Source organism: Salmo trutta, chromosome 1 (assembly GCF_901001165.1).
Source record: "Salmo trutta chromosome 1, fSalTru1.1, whole genome shotgun sequence".
Lineage (NCBI taxonomy): Eukaryota > Metazoa > Chordata > Actinopteri > Salmoniformes > Salmonidae > Salmo > Salmo trutta.
Window position 1 is genome coordinate 63352578 of NC_042957.1, and position 12209 is coordinate 63364786.

Below are 12209 nucleotides of genomic sequence, written 5' to 3' on the forward strand. Positions count from 1 at the left end.
GCGAGTGCAGCAAGGAGCCAAGGTAAGTTGCTAGCTAGCATTAAACTTATCTTTATAAAAAAACAATCAATCTTCACATAATCACTAGTTAACAACACATGGATGATGATGATGATATTACTAGGTTAACTAGCTTGTCCTGCGTTGCATATAATCAATGCGGTGCCTGTTAATTTATCATCGAATCACAGCCTACTTCGCCTAACGGGGATGATGCGCATTTGCGAAAAAAGCACAATCGTTGCACGAATGTACCTAACCATAAACATCAACGCCTTTCTTAAAATCGATACACAGAAGTATATTTTTTAAACTAAATATGCAGGTTTAAAAGAAATTCATGTTAGCAGGCAATATTAACTAGGGAAATTGTGTCACTTCTCTTGCGTTCATTGCATGCAGAGTCAGGGTATATGCAACAGTTTGGGCCTCCCTGGCTCGTTGCGAACTAATTTGCCAGAATTTTACATAATTATGACATAACATTGAAGGTTGTGCAATGTAACAGCAATATTTAAACTTAGGGTTGCCGCCCGTTCGATAAAATATGGAACGTTCCGCATTACACTGAAAGAATAAACGTTTTGTTTTCGAAATGATAGTTTCCGGATTTGACCATATTAAAGACCAGCGGCTTGTATTTCTCTATATTATAATTAAGTCTCTGATTTGATAGAGCAGTCTGACTGACCGGTGGTAGGCGGCAGCAGGCTCGTAAGCATTCATTCAAACTTTACTGCGTTTGCCAGCAGCACTTAGCAATGCTTGCTTCACAGCGCTGTTTATGACTTCAAGCCTATCTACTCCTGAGATTAGGCTGGCAATACTAAAGTACCTATTAGAACATCTAATAGTCAAAGTTATATGAATTACAAATGGTATAGAGAGAAATAGTCAACGCGTCATAACTGTAACTACAACCTAAAACTTCTTAATTGGGAATATTGAACCACCAGCTTTCATATGTTCTCATTTTCTGTGCAAGGAACTTAAACGTTAGCTTTTCTACATGGCACATATTGCACTTTTACTTGCTTCTCCAACACTGTGTTTTTGCATTATTTAAACCAAATTGAGCATGTTTATTTATTTCAGACTAAATAGATTTTATTTATGTATTATATTAAGTTAAAATAAGTGTTCATTGTTCATTCAGTATTGTTGTAATTGTCATTATTTTATATATAAATTGGCCGATTTTTATTATTATTTTTTTTTTTCAAGTTTATTTTTAAATCGGTATCGGCTTTCTTGGTCCTCCAATAATTGGCGTTGAAAAATCAATCGGTCGACTTCTACTTTTGACAATTCAGTATTTTATGTCAGAATAAAATTATAGGGATTATAGAAGCTAGTATAAATTGCTGATCGTCTTATGTGAGCAGGTAGCGCTAAGGCTAGCTAAGTAGGTTTTGACATTTTGGTAGGGGCGTGTCAGTTCTAGCTAGGTGGCTGTCACTGGTTAGAAATCGTGTGTGTGGTGTACTGAGTCAAAGAATCCAGATGAAATGTCAGAATATAATTCATTATATGGCTAATAGATTGAAGTTAGTATCAATTGCTGATCATCTCTTATAGGAGCAGGTAGCATTGTTAGTCAATGCTCATTAGCTAGCTTAGTTCTTACCAGTGTCTGGGTTTCAGAGCAAGTTCAACCATCATTTCCCCCTGGGAATGCAGTGCCATGATAGTGATACAATCAAACCTGTATGACACACAATCAGAATAAAATGATATAATACCAAGGTAAAAGGCAGTAACTGTAGCCAAGGGCAGGTTGAAACCAAGGTAAAAGGCTTGAGTTACTGCTATTTTTATCTGGGTTTCAAAGTAACTTTTTGCTGTTACTGTTAACATGACCCCCTTTTTCTCCAAAACAATACAATAAAGGCAGGATACTATCCCACATGATTAACCATGTATTTCATATAGCAAAAATGCCATTAACAAATTTTCCACCAAATGAGCAGTTACTGCCTTTTTGCTTGGTAGGGCGGTATCCTTAGCCGTGTCCTCAGAGTATGTGCAGACCAGCTGGCTGGTGTGTTTACGGACATATTCAATCAATCCCTATCCCAGTCTGCTGTCCCTACATGCTTCAAGATGGCCACTGTTGTTCCTGTTCCTAAGAAAGCTAAGGTAACTGAACTAAATGACTATCGCCCCATTGCACTCACTTCTGTCATCTTGAAGTGCTTTGAGAGACTTGTCAAGGATCATGTCACCTCCACCCTACCTGACACCCTAGACCCACTCCAATTTGCTTACTGCCCCAATAGGTCCACTGACGCTGCAATCGCCATCACACTGCTCTATCCCATCTGGACAAGAGGAATACCTATGTAAGAATGATGTTCATTGACGACAGCTCAGCATTTAACACCATAGATCCCTCCAAACTCGTCATTAAGCTCGATACCCTGTGTCTCGACCCCGCCCTGTGCAACTGGGTCCTGGACTTTCTGATGGGCCGCCCCCAGGTGGTGAAGGTAGGAAACATCTCCACCCCGCTGATCCTCAACACTGGGGCCCCACAAGGGTGCGTTCTCAGCCCTCTCCTGTACTCCCTGTTCACCCATGACAGTGTGGCCATTCATGCTTCCAACTCTCAAGTTTGCAGACGACAAAAAAAAAATGTTTTAAGTTCCTCGGCATACACATCACGGACAAACTGAAATTGTCCACCCACACAGACAGTGTGGTGAAGGCGCAACAGCGCCTCTTCAACCTCAGGAGGCTGAAGAAAAATTTGGCTTGTCAACAAAAACCCTCACAATCTTTTACAGATGCTCAATCTAGAGCATCCTGTCGGACTGTATCACCACCTGGTACGGCAACTGCACCGCTCTCAACCGCATGGCTCTCCAGAGGGTGGTGCGGTCTGCACAAAGAACCACCAGGGGCAAACTACCTGCCCTCCAGGACACCTACAGCACCCGATGTCACAGGTAGGCCAAAAAGATCATCAAGGACAACAACCACCCGAGCCACTGCCTGTTCACCCTGCTATCATCCAGAAGGCGAGGTCAGTACAGACAGGTGCATCAAAGCTGGGACCGAGAGACTGAAGCTGTTTTTCAATCTCAAGGCCATCAGACTGTTAAACAGCCATCACTAACATAGAGAGGCTGCTGCCTACATACAGACTCAAATCTCTGGCCACTTTAATACATTTACTTAATAATGGTATCACTAGTCACTTTAACGACACTTTAATAATGTTTACATATCCTACATTACTCATCTCATATGTATATACTGTATTCTATACCATCTACTGCATCTTGCCTATGCCACACGGCCATCGCTCATCCATATATTTATAGGTACATATTCTTATTTATCCCTTCACATTTGTGTGTGTATAAGGTAGTCATTGTGAATTTTAGACTACTTGTTAGATATTACTACATTGTCTGAAGCACAAGCATTTCGCTACACTCGCATTAACATCTGATAACGTGTATGTGACCAATAAAATGTGATTTGATTATATTGTTGTGGTTCACCAAGTTCTGTTGCTACAATATTGTCTGTGACTTGGTGCGACTGCTAGCATGAAAAACCTATATTCAATTGGCAATAAGTAGTAATTAATACACGTAGCAGGCTATCATGTGCATATATCAACACATTAATCTCCTATTTTTACATTGGGTATGATCACATCTGAGGTAGTACTAAAAATATCAGGAATGTTATTATCAGAGTCACCAAGTTTTTTTTGCAGCTTTGAAATTGGCCACTAGTAGGAACTGTCCATAACTTAATAATAAAACATCTCATTGGCTTAGAATAACTGGTTGAAACATTAAATAGTGGAACATTTTTCTTCTTTGGAAGTGGGCTTAATGGGTACACTTACCTTAACTGCTGTTCATTCAAATACACTGAGTTCAAACAAATGCTACTGCCAGCCCCCCCCCAGGCATGTCATGGGTTTACTTTCAAGACAATAACACTCTTATAGTGTTTGTGAGAGAAGTCAAGGAAGGGCGATATTTACAGCATGTAGAACAGCAGCCATGGTCACGCTGCCATGATTATTGCACGAGAACAGTTGGTGCTTCAGGGAGTTTTATCCCTCTTTCTTCCTCCTTCACACACCCCCAGTTTTATTTCTTTCTCCCACTCGCTCTCTCTCTTGCTCTGATTATCTGTTCTTCCTCATCTCTCGCTTCAATCTCTTTCCTCATTGTATCTCTCTCCATCCTGACCTCCCTCTCTTGTTCTATCAGTTTTGATCCCAGCTGCATGGTGCAAGAATAGGTAATGTGAGTCTTCTGTTTTGTTTGTTTTCTATAAGGAAGAGGTGTGTTTATGAGAGCGAGGCTGTTTCTCCAGTAGTTCTACTGCTTCACATGGAGAAGGGTTAAGCTCTTATTGTGTGCTCTGTCTAGTGTCTGTTCATGTGTTTGAACTGACCCCTCCTTACTAGGGGAGGGAAAGACTGATTACGAAAGGATGTACTGATGCTGGCTACCTTGCTACATGGAATTGAAGACCAAACTGAACATGCAAGAGATCTTCTGCCACTCTTGGATTCAAAAAGGAGTTCACTAAAGGGGGACTAATCTTTGGGACATTAGTGTGAGTGAGTTACTGGGTCAGATGGGTAATTTGTCTGTTTTGTGTTTTCTCCTTCCAGAGTCGGTGCTAGTATCTGATCTCCCTCCTTTCCCAGAGTGGTTGTCTACCCCAACACACACCTTATTCATTCTGCTCTCCTCCAGCATGTCAGGTAAGGGCTCCCATCCCGCTTCCCCTCCTCCCTCCCTCAATCCCTCTGTCCTCTCCCTTTTCTTTCCCTTACGCTTCCCCTTTCTGATAGTGCTTTTGATTATCCTTCTGCCAGTTTCTCCTCTCACCCCCCTCCCCCCTCTCATTTTCCATTCCGTCTTTCTCTCAAACTTCTCTGTCAGGGTTTGATTATCCCCGTCAGTCTATTCTCATTCAGTCCTCTGTCATGCCGCCTCGCCCCTTTCCCTTCATGTTTCCTCTTTGTCACTCACATTATTTGACTCTCTCCATCAGTTTCTCCTCACAGTACCTCATTTACCTCTTCTTTCTCCCTCTTCTCTCATTCCTTCCCCCCCCTCTGCGTTCCAGGTGGTTACACTCCGGCCCCTGGGGGCCCCTTCTCAGCCCTGACCTCCAGTATGTGGCCCCAGGACATCCTGGCCAAGTACTATCAGGTAAGGACTGACCTGACAGAACCAATATCTTGGTATTGCTAGGTTAATACTGTGGAGAGGGAGCCTCTAGCTTAGTACTGTGGTTGTCTAGGCTATTTCTGGATTTATTGAATGTGAATGTTTTTACCCCAGCTGCCCATATTCATATTTTTTGCCATTCATTCTTGTAGCGTCTTGTTTGCACACATTGACCTATAAAGGTACTGCTTAACCCTTAGTGTTTGCTGTGATTTATCTCGTGCTTTAATATAATATGTCATGGAACTCGTTGTATGCTCTTATTGTCTCCGTTTACAGAAGGACCCAACAGAGGAGGCAGAACTGCAGTATGATGAGTTTGGCTTCAGGCTGGACAGTGACGGTAAAAACACTCATATTAGTTAGCCACCTAGTTGTTTTTATTTATCCTGTATTTCACTCATGCATTTCTCGCTAAGCTAATATTAGACCTAAGGAGAAAATAACATCAGAGAATATCTGTTAAAGGAGCCCCCCTGAGGAAGTTGCCGCCATTATTTCAATGTAATTTCCTGTCCTAGAGAGGACATGCACATTTCGGTTCCACCTCCAAAGAATAATGAAGGCTACTTAAAAACTCAGCAAAAAAGAAACATCCTCTCACTGTCAACTGTTTATTTTCAGCAAACTAAACATGTGTAAATATTTGTATGAACGTAACAAGATTCAACAACTGAGACGTAAACTGAACAAGTTCCACAGACTTGTGACAAACAGAAATTGAATAATGTGTCCCTGAACAAAGGGTGGGTCAAAATCAAAATAAGTTAGTATCAGGCGTGGCCACCAGCTGCATTAAGTACAGCAGTGCATCTCCTCCTCATGGACTGCACCAGATTTGCCAGTTCTTGCTGTGAGATGTTACCCCACTTTTCCACCAAGGCACCTACAAGTTCCTGGACATTTCTGGGGGCAATGGCCCTAGCCCTCACCCTCTGATCCAACAGGTCCCAGACGTGCTCAATGGGATTGAGATCCGGGCTCTTCGCTGGCCATGGCAGAACACCGACATTCCTGTCTTGCAGGAAATCACACACAGAACGAGCAGTATGGCTGGTGGCATTGTCATGCTGGAGGGTCATGTCAGGATGAGCCTGCAGGAAGGGTACCACATGAGGGAGGAGGATGTCTGCAATGACAACAAGCTCAGTCTGATGATGCTCTGACACACCGCCACAGACCATGGCAGACCCTCCACCTCCAAATCGATCCCGCTCCAGAGTACAGGCCTCGGTGTAACGCTCATTCATTCGACGATTAACGCGAATCCGACCATCACCCCTTGTGAGACAAAACTGCTCGTCAGTGAAGAGCACTTTTTGCCAGTCCTATCTGGTCCACGGTGGGTTTGCGGCGGTGGGTTTGTGCCCATAGGCGACATTGTTGCCGGTGATGCTTGGTGAGGACCTACCTTACAACAGGCCTACAAGCCCTCAGTCCAGCCTCTCTCAGCCTATTGCAGACACTGATGGAGGGATTGTGCGTTCCTGGTGTAACTTGGGCAGTTTTTGTTGCCATCCTGTACCGCAGGTGTGATGTTTGGATGCACTGATCCTGTGCAGGTGTTGTTTCATGTGATCTGCCACTGCGAGTATGATCAGCTGTCCGTCCTGTCTCCCTGTAGCGCTGTCTTAGGCGTCTCACAGTACGGACATTGCAATTTATTACCCTGGCCACATCTGCAGTCCTCATGCCTCCTTGCAGCATGCCTAAGGCATGTTCATGCAGATGAGCAGGGACCCTGGGCATCTTTCTTTTTGGTGTTTATCAGAGTCATTAGAAAGGCCTCTTTAGTGTCCTAAGTTTTCATAACTGTGACCTTAATTGCTGTTAGTGTCTTAATGACCGTTCCGCAGGTGCATGTTCATTAATTGTTTATGGTTCATTGAACAAGGATGGGAAATAGTGTTTAAACCATTTACAATGAAGATCTGTGAAATTATTTGGATTTTTCCGAATGATCTTTGAAGGACAGGGTCCTGAAAGGGACGTTTCTTTTTTTTGCTGAGTTTAATTATTCATGAATTAGGTGTGGGAATTTATATGTGGAGTTCATAAACATCGACAAATAGGGCACTGACAGCTGTCAGTGTAGCTAGCTAGCATGCTAACCTCATCTAGCTTGCTGGCTGTCTTTCTAACCTTATCTAGCTAGCAAATGTTCTCTGTTGCTGGTTTTATTTTTTACCTACACCGTATTCAACAGATTAGCCAGCTGGGTCTATGGCTGTGTTAGCAGTCGATGTTACTCTTCAATAACACAGACCCCAAAGCAAATCAGGGGGAGGAAAATAGATTTATTCAAAGAGGACAAATCATAGATGTTATGCTGAGAGGTAGATTTTCATTCAAATCAAATTTTATTAGTCACATGTGCTGAATACAACAGGTTTAGACCTTACAGTGAAATTCTTACTTACGAGCCTCTAACCAACAATGCAGTTAAAAAAAATATGGATAAGCATAAGAAAATAAAAGTAGCAAGTAATTAAAGAGCAGCAGTAAAATAACAATAGTGAGACTATATACAGGGGGGTACCGGTACAGAGTCAATGTGCGGGGACACCGGTTAGTTAAGGTAATATGTACATGTAGGTAGAGTTATTAAAGTCACAATGCATAGATAATAACAACAGAGTAGCAGCGGTGTAAAAGAGTGGGGGAGCAATGCAAACAGTCTGGGTAGCCATTTGATTAGTTGTTCAGGAGGAGTCTTATGGCTTGGGGGAAGAAGCTGTTTAGAAGCCTCTTGGACCTAGACTTGGCGCTCCAGTACCGCTTGCCGTGCGGTAGCAGAGAGAACAGTCTATGACTAGGGTGGCTGGAGTCTTTGACAATTTTTAGGGCCTTCCTCTGACACCACCTGGTATAGAGGTCCTGGATGGCAGGAAGCTTGGCCCCAGTGATGCACTGTGCCGTTCGCACTACCCTCTGTATTGCCTTGTGGTCGGAGGCCGAGCAGTTGCCATATCAGGCATACCTGTCCTCAGTGATTCTTTCCACAGAACAAAGGGACAGGATGTAGTTTTATAACCTAACCCTAGCCTGTGGTTGACCAATTAGAATTCCTTTGGCCAATGGCCAAATAACAAGTATCCTGTTTCAGGCTCAATGCCTAGACAAAAACACTATTTCCATTGATCGTTAATTCCCTCTTGACCTTTAGTCCTCTTGACTTTTAGTCCTCTGCTTTGTGTATTATCTTAAAATATTCTTACACTCCCCCTAGACCATTTTAAAAAGAAATATACTTAAAATGTATTTTTAGAAAACATTAATAGACACAGTATAAAAAACAGAAGTAAGCCTAAAATGATTTGCATTTCTATAAAACACAAGGACATATTTTACTTGCTGTTATAATAAGAAATAGATTTCTAAAAATGTTATGATTTCCCTTACGACTCCCACCACATCCTGTATTCTGTAGGAGGAAACTCACAAAATAAATAGTCTGCAAGACAATAATATTCAATCGTCCTATTGTCAAGGTAATCATTCACCAAGTCCTTTTTAAAGTGACCAGCTCTTCCACACTGGTATCAGTCCCACATAGATAACTATTAAATTAATGTTCAGGGGGAGGAAAGTGTCGTTAGTGAGATTCTACTTTCATTCCACTGGTTGATAAGGACTTCTCTAACACTTCACTGGTAATCTTCAGACGGTAGATTCGCATAACCTGTAATGAAGGAAACAAAAAAAGTGAAAGTAACATGTCCTGGTTTCAAGAGAAATGTATATTTCCTATAGATTTCCCTAAGTAAGCATGTCCAGATTTTCAGGAGAAAGTTGGACAATTCACCTAGATATCCCTAATATGACGACTGCGGTGTACAACATAGAAGCTTATCAGGTTCTGATCATCTTACTATGCTGCTTCACCTGAGATTGGCCCCCAATTTGCTAATCAGTCAGTACTTTATTCTCCAGGCTCCGCTTTGTCATCAAAATGGACAACCTTGCAATGAATGACATGTGTCCATCGTGATTTTCCCTGGACTTTCACTGCTGACCTCGTTATGAGCAAAACTTGATAAGGACCTTTCCATTTTGGCCCTAATGTCTCTGTTACATCTTTTTTTTTACCATCACCCACTGTCCTGGTACTACGTCATGTCCCCCCTCGGGAGTTATTCCCCACGACTCTTTTACTTGTCTGTCTATGATTTCTCCATCTGCTTTCATTTTCAAAATTGAACTTGTCCAGGTAAGTGGAGAGCATTCAGTCTGTACCTTGAGTCTGTGTAGATATTAGCTGTTTTTCCTTCAGCCTGTTTACATGCGTCTGTCAAAGCCACCAATTCCGCCACCTGTGCTGATGTTCCTGCAGGTAATGTGCCTGTCACTATCACATTGTCCATTGTAGTAACTGCCCAGCCTGCCTTCCTCACACCCCCCTCCACAATGCTTGAACCGTCTGTGTATAAGATAAACTCCGGAATTTCCAACAGATGACTCTTAATAAACCAATCAGAGAGCTGATCCAAAATCAACTCACAACAGTCGTGTTAAAGTAATGTGATATCTGGAGGATACATCAGAGTGGCTGGATTACATGGTGTGCCACATTGAGGCTCCTAACATCACACAAACACCATTGACCATTTGTTCCAACGAGCAGCTGTGACCTGTGCAGCTTGATTCATTGGCAAAAGAATATGAACAGCATGTGGACACTTGATGGTAAGATGTTGGTCGAGAACAAGCGATGCCACCATCGACACAGCGACGTAAGTAGCCTGCATAGGCTATAATGATACCGACCAGCCATATCAATGACTGAACACAGAGTGAGCAGGTGACAATGAGGAAAAATGGTTGAAGTGTCAGCCACCTGTGGAGTGAGCTTGGAGATGGCTTCATTTGCATTCCTGTAGTCCACTGACACTCACCAGTGTCTTTTCAACTATACCCATGTCCTATAGATCTTTAATCACTACTTTAGTAGCGGCCATAGCTTCCTTGTTAATGGGATATTGTTTTGTGCAAGGTGGGACAACACCTGTCAAGCACACTGGTTCCATATCCAAAGTTCCACTAATCTTTCTTCGTAGTCTAAATAGGATGGTTCTGAACTGTAGATCCCTGCAGTTGTCTAATTTGCCACGTCACCTTCCCTCCAGAAATGTTCAATGTAGAGTCAAGTTGCATAATAACATCAAGGCCTAAAATAGTTTTTTCAAAGGAGCTTATCCAAACCCCTGCATCAATCTTCATTGGACCAATAGAAATTGATAATGGTTTGGTCTGTTTCATATCTGCCCACACACACACACACACACACACCTGTTGCTCTCATCTTCTTGCCCATGTACTGAGGACATGCATGTTTTGCATAAGCTATGGGCAATACAGTGACTTCAGTACCTGTATCTACTAAAACATCTACTGCAAAGTTGTTAACCATCATGTTCACATATATTTCATATGTACACCAGCTGAGATGGGATGTAAGAGGGGTCTATTAGTTTCTCTCCACAGTATCCAGCTAACTCTGCTGCTGAGCTGGAGAGAGCTTCTTACATTTCTACATCAGCATTGTCGTTGGGGCTGTTGTCTTGATTCCATTTTCCCTTAGACAGACCCTGCTTCTCCTGGCCAGGACACGTTTTCTTTTCCGACAGTCTCGTTGCCAGTGACCAGAAATCCTGCAATAATGACATACACCAGGTTTCTCTTCTGCTGAACGAATGTTGTTGGTTTCACTTGGAACCTGCACAACTCTGACATCCAGTTTATTATGTTGATTGATGTCTGTCCAGTCTTGACAGCCTGTCGATGTCGCCATAGTTTTCTCTCCCAATCAGTAGTTGTGGAAACACATTTTTTCGCAAATCATGTATGGATTGCATCAACTGATGGGTGATTGCCCCATTTTTGGAGGAATTGTGTGCATTTTCATCTTCCATGTCAGGTAACCCACTGTGTCTAACCACCTCAGCTCTAAACCTTTCTTCAAATTCATCAAATGGTTATTTCGGTTTTTGAACACATTTGGTTATCTCTCCCCAACTGGTGGTTGCATTAGTCAAACACTTAAGGAAAACATGTATGGGTCTCCATCCATCGGCCACATCTTGCTCTTCACCACCCACTGCTCTATAAACCTTTTCTTCAAGTACGCCATGTTCACGGTTGTCCAAAACAAAGGCTAATAACTGTAACCCATCATAAGGATGTAGATTGTAGAGTTTCTTAACGCTTCAAATTGTCCCATGTCTTCCCACGTCTCATGGATGCTTCTGTTTTGGAGATGCTGATTTATGTGTGATTACGGTCACTTGAGGTTTGTCTTTACTACCTTTTACAGCCTGTGTTCTTGTTGGCCTAAGACATCATTCGTCAACGCTGTCAGTATCTGTTGACTCAAAGCCAGGCAATGCTGACCAGATGCTTGAAACCTGATCATCTTTGCGCAACTCAGCCTGAGGGTAGATTGAGGGAACAAAGGGTCCACAGGAGGGGGCCAAGTCTGCTTTTACGACCCTTGCCTGTAATTGTTGAATTCCAACTTTTAAGGTTTTTATCAGGTCACACACTCAAAATTGATTTGATTTAAAGATGGTTTATTTGTCACATACACATGTTTAGCAGATGTTATTGCGGGTGTAGCGAGATGCTTGTAAAGTAGTATCTCTCTGCAATGTCTAATCACAGTTATCAAGACAATTTCTCATCCCTTATTCTTATTTCTTAATACCGTTAGACCATTGTGTTTTTGTCAACGAGTTAGTCATTCTCTGTATTTTTCCCCAAGCTTTTTGTATATCAGACAGATTCCATCTTTGTCAACAATGACGGAATATTTATTTCTCTTGGCAACACTTCTCTACTTTGCAATGGTTCTTCATATCACTAGACAGTGAATTTTTTTCATGCTCACATCTGGAGGAGCTGTTCTCCCCCCTTCTCCAGTGGTTTTCTCACTTAACAATGACATTACATTAACTTCAAAAGTTGTATAATATGTATCTATATGTTTTTATATATTTA

General features: G+C 42.2%; 1 protein-coding gene across 5 annotated transcripts in view; it reads left to right on the forward strand.

Annotated features, from left to right (window-relative positions):
* LOC115204923 (small G protein signaling modulator 3-like) overlaps positions 1–12209 on the forward strand; it is a 44155-nt gene that overhangs the window by 16978 nt on the left and 14968 nt on the right. For all 5 annotated transcript variants that reach the window (XM_029770528.1, XM_029770509.1, XM_029770518.1 and 2 more), the window contains exons 2-4: positions 4649–4741; positions 5110–5195; positions 5493–5556. In XM_029770528.1, coding sequence (XP_029626388.1) covers positions 4735–4741; positions 5110–5195; positions 5493–5556 — 157 coding nt within the window. In that variant the 5' untranslated portion in view covers positions 4649–4734. The remainder of the gene's footprint in view (positions 1–4648; positions 4742–5109; positions 5196–5492; positions 5557–12209) is intronic.